The 16739-nt window shown below is 46.9% G+C and overlaps 1 protein-coding gene across 2 annotated transcripts in view; it reads right to left on the bottom strand.

Moving 5' to 3' along the window:
- The window catches only part of SUFU (SUFU negative regulator of hedgehog signaling), a 108222-nt gene that overhangs the window by 31517 nt on the left and 59966 nt on the right, over window positions 1-16739 (bottom strand). Inside the window, exons 4-7 of one of the 2 annotated variants that reach the window (XM_046653750.1) lie at window positions 5486-5628; window positions 4486-4571; window positions 4153-4225; window positions 1094-1250 (exon numbers count right to left, since the gene is read on the bottom strand). In XM_046653750.1, coding sequence (XP_046509706.1) covers window positions 1094-1250; window positions 4153-4225; window positions 4486-4571; window positions 5486-5628 — 459 coding nt within the window. The remainder of the gene's footprint in view (window positions 1-1093; window positions 1251-4152; window positions 4226-4485; window positions 4572-5485; window positions 5629-16739) is intronic. The other variant, XM_046653751.1, reaches the window with a different exon arrangement.

Genomic DNA, 16739 nt, shown 5'->3' with positions numbered 1-16739 from the left:
GTCTGCACCCGGGATCCGAATTGGTGAACCCCGGGCCACCGAAGCAGAATGTGCGAACTTAACCACTGTGCCACCGGGCCGGCCCCTACTTTTATAACTTTTAAAAAATAGCCAATAATAGTTAAAATTTTGGACAAAACTAGGAATCCCTCCTTAAATTACCTCTTCTGTCAAAAGCAACTAAATGAATCTACTAACTGTACACTTTCTCTCACAACCCCCATGGGCTTGGCACACCATTAGAACAAGCGGGAAGGAAAGAAGAGTCAGATGTTTGCAGCAGGGTTTTAAGTTGCTCTTTATGGAAAGAAAAAACCTTTATAAATGCTATCACGTGTGAGGTATTTTATTCAGGACTGGAGGTATCTTATTCTTCAAAAAATGAGAAAAGTGGAGAAATAAAGAAAGGAAGTAAAAAAGAAACTGTAAATATATGTATTTGTAAATGGATGTGTTTCTATTGGACTTAGTGATGCCCTTTGTTAAAAACCACAACAGTTTCTTTGGCTAAGACCAGCATGGTAAGCATAGTAAGCTTCCAAAAGGAGAGCCACATCCTCCTTCCCCGAGGCCACACCCAGAATGCAGAGGGTAAGGGTGCCCTGCCCATGGCCCCTTACACTGTATCTGCAGGACAGTGGGGTGGGGAGGTTTGCAAATTGCCCTCACACTCAAGCCTGTCTCATCTAAGGCCTGGGAAGGCCTGAGGCCAGAGTGACCCTCGGGTCTGGCATGGCTTTCAGGCCCTGCATCAATTCTGTGGGCGGCCGGGGCTTGTTCTCTTGCACTTGGGTGGACTATGGCCTTTTCCTGCAACTGTTCTATGGCTTCCACTCACCTCCACAGCCTCAGATTGCAAGGGGCAAATCTAAAACACAATGTCACTGCTGGTGGTGCATTTGAAACACACACAGGAAACAAAGGAGAAATGGCTCAATAGAGCTCCCTTAATTTCACCCAATACTGGGAGACTCCACTTGCTGTTTAAATCCTGCCAGGAAATAAACTATTGAATGGGCTGTTTTTTGTTAGTGACCCATCCTAGAGAGCCCGAAAACCAGGCCTAGGGAAAGGGAAGGGGGACGTCTCCTACCTTTGCCAGAGAGCCGCCGGGGCTGTGTGCCAATGCAGATGCTCCGGCTGTCCTCGTCATCCTCAGGGGGCCGGCTCAGGTCATCCCAGGCGCACTTGGCACTGACACCACTCAGATTGGACCCATCCATCTCGATGCCTTTGTCAACTCTCTCCTGCTTGGAAAGAACCAAAGAGCCAGAGTTCCTTCAGCGAACTGGTAGCCCAAGGTCACAGCCACCTTTCCAGCATTTACTGAGCCCTTGTTAGTGCTGCGCATGGGACAGGTACTAGAAGACCAGGATCTCTGATCTTACTCTCCCTGGCTACTAATGCATGGCAGTCTCTGCTGCCCCTGGACTCCTCCAAGGGAACCAGGAATTAGGGGAAGCTGAGAAGAAGGAAAATCCCAAGGGAAGCTTCTCCTCCAGCATCAACCTTCCAGTAAAATGACCTTCACACTTGTTTCAGAGCCCTGACTCAGCCCCCTCCTCCCACCTCCCCTAAGCTGGCCCATGGAGCTGATGTGGCAGAGCTGGGAACTACTTCTCTGTGGAAAGTCACAGTACTTCCTCTCTTCACTGATCATCCAGTAGAACCCCCCAGTCAATGCTACAGAGGCCAGGTTGGAAGCCTGCCACAGGCCGGAGAAGCCAGGACTCAGCCCAACTTCTGACTACACACCTGCAGTTCCCTCGTCTAACAGCAGAGGGTGTGGTCACGCAGCGAAGGGCCACCAGAGAGCAGAAGGGCAGGCCTTCCACTAGCTGCACAGCTAACTTGTTTGGCAAAGGACTTTGGATGGAGTTTCTTTTCCATTTCTTAAACTGAAATGGCCTCGAGGGCAGTGACCATCTGCAGACCTGACCAGAGGCGCTGCCTTCATGCAGGCCTTGGCACTGCTGAGTCCAAACACTCTCCAAATGGCCTCAAGGAGCAGTTGTACCCAAACATCCCTGGGACCTCTGGTAAAACTTAGTTCTGTGATGTTGGGCTTTGGATGAAAGGTCATCTGGAAGGCTCTTGCAACCTTGCTCATAAACAGCCATGTGGGCCAAATAAAGCTCCCAGTGAGCACCTCAATAGGAGTGTACACTTCCCTGTCTGCCTGACTTTCTCCCCACAGTGCCACAGGTCCAAACCGGCCTGCTGCTAGGCTAGGGAGCTTCCCCGGGGAAGCACAGGTTAAGCTTACATCAGGTCCTTATTTCTTGAGACCCAACAGCAGGTGGCCTTGTCCTGATGCCTCCTTCCCATCAATCACACTCCCTTCCTTTCTAGTGCTACCATCAGCCTGGGCAAAGCAGGGGGTTCTGAACAGTCAGGGAGAGGCTGATGACAGGGGGCAGCTCTCTGTGCTCTAGGCAGGAGCATGTGGGCCCTGGTTTGCTGGGGATAGAGTCTGAGCTTCTCCCTCTCCACTGCTGCCCTGAGGCCCCTCATCTACGCAAAGAGCTAAGGACACTCTTGGCTCAACTAGTTCAGCCCACTTACTTTATAAGTGAAAAAGAAACAGTTAAGACCCAGAGAAGTTGAGGGATTTGTTTAGGCACACAGCCGGCTAGTGGTAGAGCTGGGAGCAAAGGAACAGGAGCCTGCTCTAAAATGAACACCCTGCAAGCAGGCCCCAGCAAGGCACAAGTGAGCACGGAGGAGTTCCCACTTGATGCACAGAGCCACCAGGAAAGAAAGTTTGACTTTCTCACCAAGGTCCCCTTGCTTGCTTTTAAAAGACCACTTGGTGCTCTGGGTTCTGCTGGCTGGTCTCAGGGAAGCCTGACGATGCGGGAGAAAAACTGTTCTCGGCGTGCTGCTTACCCCACCAGCTCAAACGATCAGGTTCTTTCTTAGTACTTGGCACTTACAACAGGGGCCGAACCACAGCCCACAGGGCCCCATGCTGGATCCCAGTGTGGTTGCAGAACAAGAGCTTATGGAAACATAGCCTTCATGATTCCTGGTTCTTGCATAAGCAGAAGCTACAAGGAAACCAAGTTAAAGTAGAGGTAACAGAGGATCCTGGCAGCAATTTGAAAACTTCAGTGTTAAAGGCACTAGGAAAATAGAGGAGCATCATCTGTGAACGAGTAGGCTTTCTGCTCAAGAACTCACAGGTCTGCAGTCAAGAACCCAAGGACTGCTGGCTCCATGTCCGCCCGCTAGCTCGCCCCAGCCACTTCTCATTCCTCCTAAAGGACATATAACTCCTGGCAGCTGCCTCAAGCCTACCAGATTTCTACAGAGGCATAAGAGGTTCAGAGATGGCAATGACCTGCAACTGGAAGGGGGAAGGTAGAAGGAGGCAGACACGTGCCAGGCACATTATTAGCTGTCTGCTGTTCCTGCTTCATGAAGCAGCTCCAAGAAAAAAAGTTAGGCTCTATGTGGCTTTCAAAATTCACCTGCATGGAAAAAGAGTGCTTCTTCTAAAAAACCAAAGATGACACTGAAATCCTGTATAGGCGGCTCACAGTGCGTGAGCAACTGCAGGCCTGTGTGTAAAAAAGACTTCCTTTTACACATCAAGAATGTCAACCCACCCAGGGGAGGAGCCCGGTGTCTGCCTGCCCAAGATGAAAAAGTGTATCTAAAGCGGGATGGGATCATTAGACCAATCAGCGCTACTCCCTGCAGCCTGGCTGCGGGCTCAGAATCACCTATTCTGCTGTCTGTTACAGGGTAGTGGCGGCAGTGGGGTGGCGCCCTGAAAGAAAGTCTGTGTTCTTTTACGAAGGGGAATGTGGGAAGATGAATACTGGGCAAGCAATATCCACTATCCTGCTTTTCTTTCATTGTTGGTGATCTAATTTTTTTAAGTCAGGTTTATTGATGTACAATTTGCATACAATAAAATTAATCCTTTTTAAATGCAAAAATACATGTGTCTGAGACAAGCTTTCCTGGCCTGAAACCTCTGCTCCCTTATGCACTCTGCAGAATTCAGGGGACAAGTTCCAAATTATGCCATATTTCTACTCACTCACGAATAAGCTCCTCCGTTTTCCCAGGATGAAAGCCAGTGTTATGTGGAAGAGGCCTAGGCACAGTGTGCTAAAAAGGTATTCCTCACTCAAGACATACTTGCAGGTGTGGATCGATCTCAAATATGGTCTCTCCCCTCCGCATGTCAGTTATCAGCCAGGGGCCGCCAGCGCTGTGGACAAGGAAAGGGGACAGGATGGTAACTGAGGGTCTGGGGCTGAGGGCTGAGCGTACAGCCTGCCATTTGCTGCCCCAGGCCCAGAACACAAGGGAGTGGTTAGTGGTCAGGGACCACCAGGGAGAGCTGTCAGGAAGCTCTGATGTGAGAAAAACAGCACCTGAACAACAGTGTAAGGGGGATCCCACATGTGAGCGGAAGGGGGGACTCCCACCCCCAGGCCTGGGGAGCTCGTAGGGCAGGGGTGTACTCACACGGGTACTGTCCGCAGAAGCTCCAGGATGCCTTGCCCGTTCCACTGCTGAGCTGCATGGAGCTCCTCAGTGCAGACGCCAACAATCTGAGACCCAGGGAGAAGATGCCATTGTGCATTAATGGCCATTCCTCCCACCCATCCAGAAGATCAGCCACCCAGGCTCTCTCAGTATCACTCAAGTGGAAGGACCACAGGCAGGATCTATGCTCAAAGGCTGGTGTGTCCAAAACGGGATGGTTCCCTTAGGAGCAAATAGCTGCCTAGCACGGAGATGGATGGATCCACAGTTGAGGCACTGAGGACTGACCCTTGCCCTGCTGTGATGGGGTGAGTCCCTGGGTGACACAGTCTAGCTCTAGACTGCAGAGGAGAAAATCAGCGCCCTGCCAACTCAGGGTGGGGGCCCAGCCCCTGTGTCTAGAAGCAGGGGAAGTCCAAGGAGATGTTCCTGTCCAGTCTAGAACCATGGGGAATGTAAACAGGAGATTTTGAGACCCTTCAAGCTCAGAACGATGATCAAAGGGCCCCAGCAGCTTGCAGAGAAGCTCCCTTCCTTATCAGGGGCTGAGCCTTTGAGTAAATCTCAAGGGAAAGGACTGAACCTGCACAGACCCCATCATGACCAGAGTAAGCCCAAGTGCAGCCAGGGGAGACGTGCACCCCTCCTGGGTAAGGGCAAGTCCAGCCCAAAGCTGCCCTCCTGCGGGGAGCTCCTGTGCCTGTGGCTGTCCCGGCCTTCACTAGTTCGCAGAAATATCCTCCCTGTTACCCTCCTCAGCTACAGCCATTCTCTCCCACTCGAATGGCCCCCTCTTCTCCCATCTCAGCAGGTCATATCAGACCATCTGAATTTACCTGACAAACCATCAGAAGGAAGGAAAAATGGAAGAAGACCAAAGGAAATCTCCTGTTCCCTTCACTCCCCCCACCCAAGCCTCCTATCTCCCAGGACTTCTCCCACAGGGAAGGCTCGAGCTCATGTCCAACCTGTGCCTCACCTGGAGGAAGGTAACTACTCCAAAGGGTGTCTGCACGGGTTGCATCTGTGGGTCCTCTGTCAGCAGCATGTGCTGAATTCTTGACTCACTGTTATCCAAAGGGCTGTGCCAAGACACGTGGTCCCCGCTGCAGAAGGTGTTCTCTGTGGGAGAGACATGAGGACCCCCAGTGTTTGAGGCCCTGCATCTAGGCCCGGAACCCGACCTGGGATCTGAGAAGCCCAGGCTGAGAGGCTCCCCAGCCTTCCAAGGTAGCCCCTGTGAAGGAGGGGAAGCCTTCACTTGAATGGAAGTAAAGAATGTGGATATGTCCCCAGAAACAAATGTTTTCCTGATGGTCAATTCTGCCAGTCTTCAGTAGAAAGGGACAGGCTGCTAGCATGGATGCTCACTTGGCTTGCAAGGCCAGAGACTTCTGGCACCTTCACTTCTGTAGCACCTTCCATTATTTGCGGGGGGCAGGCAGCCATGATCAGGTCTGCTAAGAAAGAATAAAGTGCTTTACTGATCGGCCACCTGGTCAGAAGTCCTCAGGAAGGCTGGAGGGCAGTGAAAGCCCTTCACCTTGGAAACACATACCAGGATTTCAGTGCTGCTGAAACAGTGTTCGAAAGGGAACCGCAAACCCTGGAGGGCCTTTGAGAACTGTCACCAGTTTCCCACAGGTAGATGAATTCAGGGATTTCTGAGGAACGCTGAAGGATTCAAGTAAATGGAGGTCTGGATCATGCCTCACATGCCTCAGCAGACATGGACAGTCTGGAGGGGTGGCTGTCTCCACGAGGACACAGATGTTATTCCCAGGCTGCCCAAGAGGAATGTGTACACACAGCCACCTCATAGCCTCACCACTGCACTTCACACAAGCCTATTACTTTAAAAAAATGTATTTAAGGTAGCATAACCACAAGGGAAAAAATACCCATGTGGTATGAAGTCTCCCACCACCCCTGGCTCTGATCTTGGGTACCCTTCCACGGGTACTCTGCATTTACCAGCCTACATGCATCTATGGGTCCTCTCCATTTTCTTCCTTCTAATACAAATGGCAGCACACTCTTTGGTACATTTCACTTAATTACATATCTTGGAGATCATTTCATATCAGCAGAGAGAAAGCTACCTCATTCTTTAAATGGCTGTATGGTAGTTCACCGTGGTCTATCACTTATGATGTAGGAATCTCAATAGCTGAAGTCCCTTTCCTTTTGATCAATATTTATGGCAAGGTAGAACATGAATGAACACACACAGACACACACACACACAGACACACACACACAGACACACACACACACACACCAGACACACACACAGACACACACCAGACACAAACACACACAGACACACACACACAGACACACACACACACACACACACCAGACACAAACACACACAGACACACACAGACACACACACACACACACCAGACACACACACACACACCAGACACACACACACACAGACACACACACACACAGACACACACAGACACACACACACACACACAGACACACACACACACACACACACCAGCCTGAAGGCTCCCAGGAAGGTCTGACAGCGCTTCTGCTCTCACTTGTCTCAGTCTGAATACTAACTCCTAACTCCTTCCTTTGTCAGGTGAAGTTATAACCACCTTGTCCATGCAAGAACAGGCTAACCTCAAAAGTATTCATTCAGGATGGAGAAGGAAGACTGCTTCCTCTAAGAGACAGGGGATAATAAAGGAGAGAGAAGGCATGGCTCCAGGCAGAGCCTTCTAGAAACCTCCAAACTTCCTAACTCCTGCTGGGCCCACTCACTCTACATTTCCTCTTCTTTTACAGGAATGTGTGTCTATAAGCAACTTGCATGATGTACATGTAAGAAACAATGCAACGAGTAAAAAGACTGAATTAGTAATCCCCCTCCCTACAAGTCCAGGTCCAGATGGCTTCACTGGTAAATTTTACCACACATTTAGAAAAGAATTAATACCAGTTCTTCACAAACTCTCCCCAAAAATAAAAGAAGAGGTACCACTTCCCAATTCATTCTATGAAGCCAATATTACCCTGATACCAAAAACACCAGACAAAGGCATTACAAGAAAATAAAGCCATAGATCAATATCTCTTATTCATACAGACACAAAAATCCTCAACAAAATACTAGCAAACCAACACAGCAACGTATAAAAAGAGTTTTACACTATGACCAAGTGGGATTTATCCCAGAAATGTAAGGTTGGTTTAACATAAAAAATCGATGTAATATATCACATCAATAGAATAAAGGTAAAAAAAAAACAACAAAACAAACAGGATCATCTCAATAGACACAGAAAAAGCATTTGGCAAAATCCAGTACTCTTTTATGACAAAAATACTCAAACTAGGAATAGATGGGAAAGTCTTCAACCAGTTAAAGGGCATCTACAAAAAACCTACAGCTAACATCATACTTAATGGTAAAAAACTGGATTAATTTCCCCTAAGATCAGGAAGAAGAGAGAGGTACCCACTATCGCCACTTCTATTCAACATTGTATTAGAGGTTCTAACCAGGGCAATTAGGCAAGAAAAAGAAATACAAATCTAGATAGACTGGAAAGTAAATAAAACTATCTCTATTTGCAGATGACATGATTTTGTGCATAGAAACCCTAAGGAATCCACTGAAAAACTATCAGAATAAACATGTTCAGCAAGGTTGCAGGGTACAAGAGCAATATACAAAAACCAGTTGTATTTCTACACACTAGCAACGAACAATCTGAAAATTATATTAAGAAAACAATTCCAGTGGGGCTGGCCCCATGGCCGAGTGGGCTGCAGGCGGCCCAGTGCTTCGGGTTTGAATCCTGGGCATGGCACTGCTCATTAAACCATGCTGAGGCAGCGTCCCACATGCCACAACTAGAAGGACCCACAACGAAGAATATACAACTATGTACTGGGGGGCTTTGGGGAGAAAAAGGAAAAAAATAAAATCTTTAAAAAAAAAATTCCATTTATAACAGAATGAAAAAGAATACAATACTTAGGGATAAACTTAACAAAAGAAATGTAAAACTTGTACTCTGAAGACTATAAACATTGTTGAAAGAAATTAGAGAAGACTTACATAAATGGAAAGACATCCAATGATCATGGATTGGAAGGCTTAAATATTGTTAAGGTGGCAATATTCTCCAAATTGATCTACAGATTCACTGTAATCCCTATCAAAATGCCACATGCCTTTTCTGCAGAAATTCATAAGCTGATTCTAAAATTCATATGAAAATGCAAAGGACACAGAATAGCCAAAACAATATTGAAAAAGACAAAGAAAGTTGAAAGACTTAATTTCCTGATTTCAAAACTTACTACAAAGCTACAGTTATCAACAGTGTGGTACTGGCTTACGGACAGACTTTTGATCAAGGTAACAGAATTTAGAATCCAGAAATAAACCCGCACATTTATGGCCAATAAATTTTAGACAAGAGTGCAAAGACTATTCAATATACGAAAGAACAGTCTTTTCAGCAAATGAGGCTGGAAGAACTGGATAGCCACATACAAAAGCATCAGGTTGGATCCCTTCCTTACACCATAAGCAAAAATTAATTCAAAATGGATCACAGGCCTAACTGTAATAGTTAAAGCAATCAAACTCTTAGAAGAAACATAGGAGTACATCTTCTAACCTTGGATTAGGCAATAGTTTTTAGACAAACACCAAAAGCACAAGCAACAAAAGACAGAAAAATTGGACTTCACTAAAATTAAAACCTGTTGTGCTGGAAACAGTACCATCAAGAAAGCAAAAAGAAATGCAAATCAAAACCACAATGAGACACTACTTTACATCCATTAGGATGGCTATTATAAAAATAAAAAATAAAATACCCCCCCCCTCCAAGAAAATAACAAGTGTTGGTGAGGATACGGAAAAATTGGAATCCTTGTGCAGTGATGGTAGGAATATAAAATAGTGGGGCTGCTTTGGAAAACAGTTTGGCAATTCCACAAAATGTTAAACATGGAGTTACCATATGACCCAGCAATTCCACTCCTAGGTACATACCCAAGAGAAATGAAAACATGTCCACACAAAGACTTGTATATGAATGTTCACAGCAGCATTATTCATAAGAGCTTAAAGGTGGAAACAACCCAAATGTCCATCAACTAATGAATGAATAAATAAAATGTGGTATATCCACACAACGGAATATTATTTGGCAATAAAAAGGAATAAAGTGCTGATACATACTACAACATGAACCTTAAAAACATGCTAAGTGAAAGAAGCCAGTCACAGAAGTCACAAAAGTCCACTTATATGGAATCTCCAGAATAGGCAAATCTATGGAGACGGCTAAATTAGTGGGTGCCTGCGGCTGGGATGGTTAGGGAGGAATGGGGAAAGACTGGTATAGGGTTGCTTTTGGGGGTGATGAAAATGTTCTAGGGCTCATTGTGGTGATGGTTTCACAACTGTGAATTACATGGGATGTGAATTATATCCCAATAATGAGGTTTTACAAAAAGAAAGGATGCAGTAGGTGAAAGGGAAGAATCCTGGGGGAAAGGCAAAGTGGGTGAAGCAAGCCCAAGGCCCTGGGTTCCTTGTGACCACCACCTCAGGGAAGGCAACTTGGCCTGGGAGAAACATGACACATAATGCCCAGACATCACAGCATTTTATAAGTCTACATGACCTGAAAGATCACCTAGTCCAACATTTGCATTTTCTACAAATGAGGAAAGCAAAGTCACGGGGCAAGTCAGCGATGTGGGCACAGCGCAACATTTCCCAAACTTCTGAGTCATCTCTAACACCCCTCAGGATTGTTGACATATCTATGTGCCACCCGTATCATTACCTACGTGTATTTTTCCCCCTAAACTTGACTGACTTTTCCTAACCTAAACAAACTTACTTTAAAAGGAAACTTCATATCACTATACTAAATAAGGAAAATAAAAAAATTAGTGTCGATTATCGTAAAGTGGAAGATAATTTGATAACTTCAAAATAATTCAATGAAAATAAAATGTTATTAATTTATAACTGATACTGTTGCCTCCCTACCTTTGTTAAAAACTGAAATGAACACGGTGTAAAGAGCTGTTAGAGGTTTAAAGAGTCGTATCAAATTGACAAAACCAGCAGGATTGAATCAGAGAACTGAAGGGGGAAGAGAGTCCTCACTAATCATGTTATTGAACGTCTTGTCCAGTTACCACCTAAAATCTCCTGCTGGCTCTGGCAAACTCTGGCAGACTGGTTAACTTTGCAGGTGGGAAGGCCCCGCTCCTATTTGCCTCTGCCCCTTGCTAGTTGTGACCCTGGGCAACTTGCCCAATCACAATTTATAAGTCTGTTTCCTCATCTGTACGCAGGAAATAGTGTGCCTACTCAGTGTTCTTTCCCCTGCTGCATGTTATTATTCCCGTACTGGAATATAAGACAGCAGCTACTCCCACCCAGGTCCTAGTCCCGTTACCAGAAAACAAGACCTGCCACAGAGCCTGTTGTTAACAGCAAGTGCCAGTAGGTGGCACCATCACCCCTGGTTTAAGAAAGAGCTGGGCCCGTTCCCTCCAGTGCCCCTTGTCCAGCTGACGTCTGGTCTGCAGAAATAAATACCCCAAACCTGGCAGGGACTTAGGCTGGAAAGATTTGGAGTCATGACCTTTTATTAACCAGAATTGACAATGATTTAAAAATAAATGCTGTGCAAACGCAAACTGTTTAAATGAAATTAGAATGAACAGAATGTACTTTGTGGACTTCATTTGGGAAGGGGCTTAATTTAGACAGCTAGGAGGGGAGACTCTAAGGCAGGAAAGGGAGACAGACCCAGGTGCTGCTCTAGGACCAATACACTCCATCCTGAGTGTGCGTGATCAAGACTGAGTTAGAGGGGAGAAGAGGTAGAGAAGGCAGAGCTACCCACAGAAAGGTTTGGAGAGCAGGATGCTAAAAACCTTCTAGCCCAGGGGCAGGGTCTTTCCTCCCCAGCCCCGCCTGGTGGCGGAACCAGACTTACTAGCTCTGCTGTGGCCAAGAAACAGTCTTTCTTAACAATGAAAGAGCCTTGGTCACAGTTTTCAAGCCTGGGACAAAGCCACAATGGGCTCATTCTCAAGTCTGGTCTGGTCTTTATGCCCTGGATGCTCGGCCCCATTCTGTGTGGAGCCACCATGGGTCTCAGCACTCAGGCCCCAGCACCCACCCCAGGAAGCTCTCAGCCCCTTCAGAGGGGTTTTCAAATGCTAATAATGCCTCAGTAGGAGGCCCAGCTGTTCAGTGCAGTAGTTAGAGGAGCTGGCTCCCTCTCCCTTCTCTCTCTAGATCGCTGAAGAATCCTTACCAAGACATTAGGATGCAAATCCCTGGGACACTCACCCAACGACACAGCAGAGGCACCACCTGGGGTCTGAAGGCAGGCCATTCCAGGTGAGGCCCGACTGCTCACTTTCCATTCCCTCCTTCCCTCTTCCTCTGAGACCTGCCTCCAAGTACCACGAGAAACCTCCGGCAGCTGCTGCCTGTTTGGCAAATTCACCGGAGGGGAAACACCTCTCCAAGGTGACAAAGAGTCCAAACACTTCCAGGTGCAGTCTGCCCCTTGCTTAGTTGAAAGTTTTCATTACTCTGTCTCCTTCTCCATTAACAGACAACTCCCTGGCAAGAACTCTTAAAAGTTGGGGGCGCTGCATGGGTGCGCAGATTCTAACTGGCCCTCAAATTGGCCGTCACTCTACCCCTACCTCCAAAGCATCCAGCTTTAGTCATGGTGGTTTGAAGCTTGACTGTACTGGATATAAGAAGTTAGCAAAATCGACAGAAATGGGTTGCAGAAGAAAACAGCTATTGTTTGCAAAATAATTAGTGCTGCCTTTGAAACACTGAGAAACAAATACATTCTTCAGGAGTCCTTAATTCATCCCAACTCTGGAGAATGACTGTCTCAATTCTGTGTGAAAGTACAGTGCCAGTGATGTTTTTACACAACAGCTCAGAAAGCAATGCCCTATGTCCCACTCCCCATCTCAGTGGTCAGAACTAATACACTTGGTGCAAGGAGAATGCGTTAATGTCGTCTTTTGGAGCCCAAAAGCTCCATGGCTGTAGCTTGAAGTCCCGAAGTTAAACGCCCTTTCGAGTGGTCTGAGATGGTTACATGTTCCAGGGATGGAGGGTGAGGGAAGGAAACCCAGCTGAATAGTGCTAGGTGTCAAATGAGTGGCTGGTCTGCATGAGGTGTTTTAGAGAGAGCAGGAAGGTGGGAGGTGGCCCAAAGCAGGCCGGAGTTTGTCAACTTTAAGGTCAAATTTCTGAACAATGGGGTAGCCATCAGAGTCTCTCAAACAGTTTCCATCCTTCTTGCCTTCTTTGTGTTCAAAAATCACTTTGACAACCAGGGCCTAAATATCCTACTGAAGACACAGTGCTGGTTTAAGGGGGTTTAGCAGTTCGTCCCTAAAATGCCAGATACACCCCTAGATGCTCCCAGCAACACAGACTGCTGATAAGGAAGGGTAAGGGAGCCTGTCCTCCTGTCTCCAGAAAGTCCCAGGATGAAGCCAACACACATGGGGAGAATCTGGCAACTGCCTAACCCTCACCCTCCTTCCTGAGAACGCCCAGGCTGCTGCTGCAGCCACTGTGGGCTGCTTGGCAGAGCTGGGCCCAGAGAAGGTTTCCTCTGAGATTGGAAGAGAGCCCTTTAAAGTCAACTGAAGCCCATGAACTGAACTATATTTATGAGAGCAAAAATACAAGTCTGCACAGGCCCAGGCAGCCTCATGACCCCCAGTGAGACAAGACAACCTGGAGGTTTTGCTGGATGAACCAGCCCTGGCTGAGGCGTGGAGGAGGTAAAGTTCAAAGTCAGTCCTGTTGGCCTTTGCCCAGCCCAGATGTTCCTAATTGGGGCCGTTAAGTGTGCCCACTGCCCTTGCTGGACCCCTCCCATAATCCTATTCTAATTTCTGAAGCCCAGATGTCTTCTCCGCACTCTAATCCAAGCTGGGGGGAGGTAAGCGGGGATGCGTGTGCCTAGTCTACTTGTTTCTTGGTATATTTCCAGAAATGAAGAGCCTACAAAATTTTAGGAAGTCATAGGGTGTAGGACAGCCTGATGCCACTGCCACAGACTACATTTCTGAAGCCCTTAATATACCCATGAGATGCTATGCTCATTCTGGGGAAGGAGTGACCCCCAGCATTGCACAGAGGGCTCTGCCCTAGCTATCCTAGCACCCTAGGACTCAAGAGCATCCAGGCCTCCTTCACCTCCACCTGACAGCACCCACCAAAGGAAGGACACAGGCCCTTTTCCCACTGGGGAAGATCAGCACTCACCTCTTCCTGGTAACAGAAACTCGCCTTCCTCCAGGGATCCTCACAAAGCTACGAGTGAGCACTGCCTGCCTGCCCTACTCCCCATCCCCAAGCCAAAGCTAAGAGTTCAGTCCAGAGCCTTGCAGCATGGTGAGGCAAGGCCCCCCCAGGTACTCTGGATAGCAGTGGAGAGCAACGATGTATGCACATCATATAGGAGCAAAAAACAGGTATGTCCTGGGTAATTCCCCTTTAACGCTTGAGCGCTGCAAGGAGAAGATAAGAGTGGGATACTCTGGAGCTCAGGGGCTTCAACTGGTGGAAAACAACAGAATTTGGCACCCGCGCACTTCTCCACATACATGCACAGCAGACAAGATGCTTATAGAGAAGGAGACTCCAGGAGCATGAGTGCACAACAGCCCCACTACAGGGTTTCAAATCAAACACTTCCAAAGAAAGGCCAAGACAGAAGCCTTTCTTCAAGAACGACAACATAACAATAAAACAAACTGTGTGTGCAGAAGGGAGAGGCAGATTCCCCGCACGGGTGAGAACGAGCCTCTGTGGGTAGCAGGCGAAGTTCTTCATGGCTGGGCGGATAGTGTGGATGGTGGCCAGTCGTCACTTTTCCAACCTGGTCAAGGGGTGGAAGCAAGAATGAAACCCCTCTCCCACCTTTTTAAAGTTCTGAAAGCAGTTTCATGACTTGAAAGTTAATTTGAGTGTTTGGTTAGAGAGCTTCCCTCAACCAGTTCTGTCCGATATTAATTTGGCTAAATGTGGTTGCAAGACACTGTGCGGGAAACAGACGTGCTGTACCGCTTGATTACAGAAAGAGCAAGAGAAAGCATGTTTGTTCTTACAAAACTGTAAGGAAACATAAAGGATATTCCTTTTAGGTTTTGCCCAGAATCAAACAAATCACCAAGGATTAGAAAGCCAGTCAAAGGAGACTCAAAATTGTTTCCCTATGTATTTTCTTAAAAACCTCTGGCTCTCCAGCTTCCTCCCTCTCCCTCAAAGCCACAATCACAAAGGCAAATACTGAAGTGTAAGGAAAATCTCTTTCATAAGCTCAGCAAACTGGAATAGGGGTTGCAGCAGGGGAGGCAGGAGGCTCATGGGCTGCTGGGGCTCTGGGGCTCTCACCCAAAAGCGAGTCTCTGGGGGCGCTGCAGACCTTTTCAGACTGGCTCACCACCCGGCAATGGTGTGGTTCCCCCAGAGGCAGGCTGCAGATGCCTGACACTCACCTTGAGTCTGCACGCACACGCACAGGGCCACGGCAGGACAACCTCATTCTCTCCAAGGTGACAGTGGGTACCTTGACTGTAAACAGCTTGGCAGGGGTTTACCCGCCACAGCTTGCAGCTGTCACTAGTCAAATCCTATTCATTCATCCACTATGTGCCATGCCCTCCTGTAAGGAATACAGGTCCTTGCTCACCGTTTCAAGGGAGCCTTGAGTCCTAAGCTAGTAGCTGCTTTCACTTTTGTTCTAAACAGCTCTGTCTGTTTAGATGCCTGTCAGTATGGGAAGGAAGAGTCTTCTGCCCAGAGGCTTGTAACAGGGCAAAAACTGCCCTTGCTCCTCTCACTCTCCTTAACCAGCACAGAGGGCCCAACCACCCACATGCAGGTCAGAGTACAAGCTCCTTTGTTCTTAAAGCCACAGTGACAGGGGGTTTTAAACTTGCAGTCCATATATACATTTCAACCAAAGAAATGCCAGGAGATCCTTTAAAGCTTTAAAATCAAGCCTATGACTCTACTTCTTCCCTCTTTTTTCCTGAATAGACTAGCTCGATCTACATGATCGAGAGTAAATGAAAATCTATTTACTTGCCAGGCACATGTAAACTAGTACAGTCACTCTGGAGGGCCACATGGCAGAACCTGTTAATATAAAACCTAATCATTCTACCTCTTAGTATCTATACTACAGCAAAACATTCTCACAAGGAGGAATGAACAAGGATGTTCACAGCATCCATGCACTGTTTGCAATAGTGGAAAAATGGAAACAATCTAAATGTGCGTCACTAAGAGAATGGCTAAATTATGGCTTATCCATACTACAAAGTCACAGGCAGCAGTAAAAACGAATTAGATCAATCTTCATATATTGACATGGAAAGATCTCCAAGATATACCGTTAACCAAAAAATCCAATTGTGAAAGACAGTACAATTTCACTTACATTAAAGAAGGAAAAAAAATATATACAAACCCAAACCATTTCTATAGGTACCTAGAAGGAACATGAATACACAGAAGAAAGTCTAGATGGTTGCAAGGACCCACACCAAACAGAAAAGTGGTTCCCTTTAGGGAAAGGCCTAGGATTGGGTCATGCAATCAAGGGGCACTCTGACATTATCTGTAGAGTCTGAATTTTCAACCTCCAAAATGCATTTATGAATTATCGGGATATTTAAAAAAAATAAAATTAGAGAGAAGAACTCCTCCTTGCTATCTCTGACGTGCAGCAGGAAGTCCTTTAGCAGCTCCGACAGCCATCGCACTGGCTACCCCACCACTCTGAGCGCAGATCTGGACAGGCCTGGAATCTACTGGACCATCCTTGGCTCACATCTAAAATGTCACCAGTGGCACTTTCACCAGCTAAGCTTTTAAGTTCTTAAACGCCCCACCTTCTCCTGAATTAACCAAACGAATGATGCTGGTCCTCTTGCCACGGACTTCAAACTTTCCCCATTTCTTTATTTTTCTTCCTCTCTTAGTGGTTATGGTCAGTTACCTAAAAACAATACCCCTTCTCTCCCTTGCAGTTTTTGTTCTTAGTCCCATTTCTGTACACGGTACACTGTTTCTTATTAGTACTTTCAGCATTCTTACTGCTTTGCAGCTCAGGGTTAACACTGCTCTTAAAACATCTAAATCTAAAATCAAAATGGTAAAT

This window comes from Equus quagga, chromosome 2 (genome assembly GCF_021613505.1).
Source record: "Equus quagga isolate Etosha38 chromosome 2, UCLA_HA_Equagga_1.0, whole genome shotgun sequence".
NCBI classification, from domain to species: domain Eukaryota; kingdom Metazoa; phylum Chordata; class Mammalia; order Perissodactyla; family Equidae; genus Equus; species Equus quagga.
The sequence above is the reverse complement of the archived record's forward strand: the minus strand, read 5'-3'. Positions and strand labels throughout refer to the sequence as shown.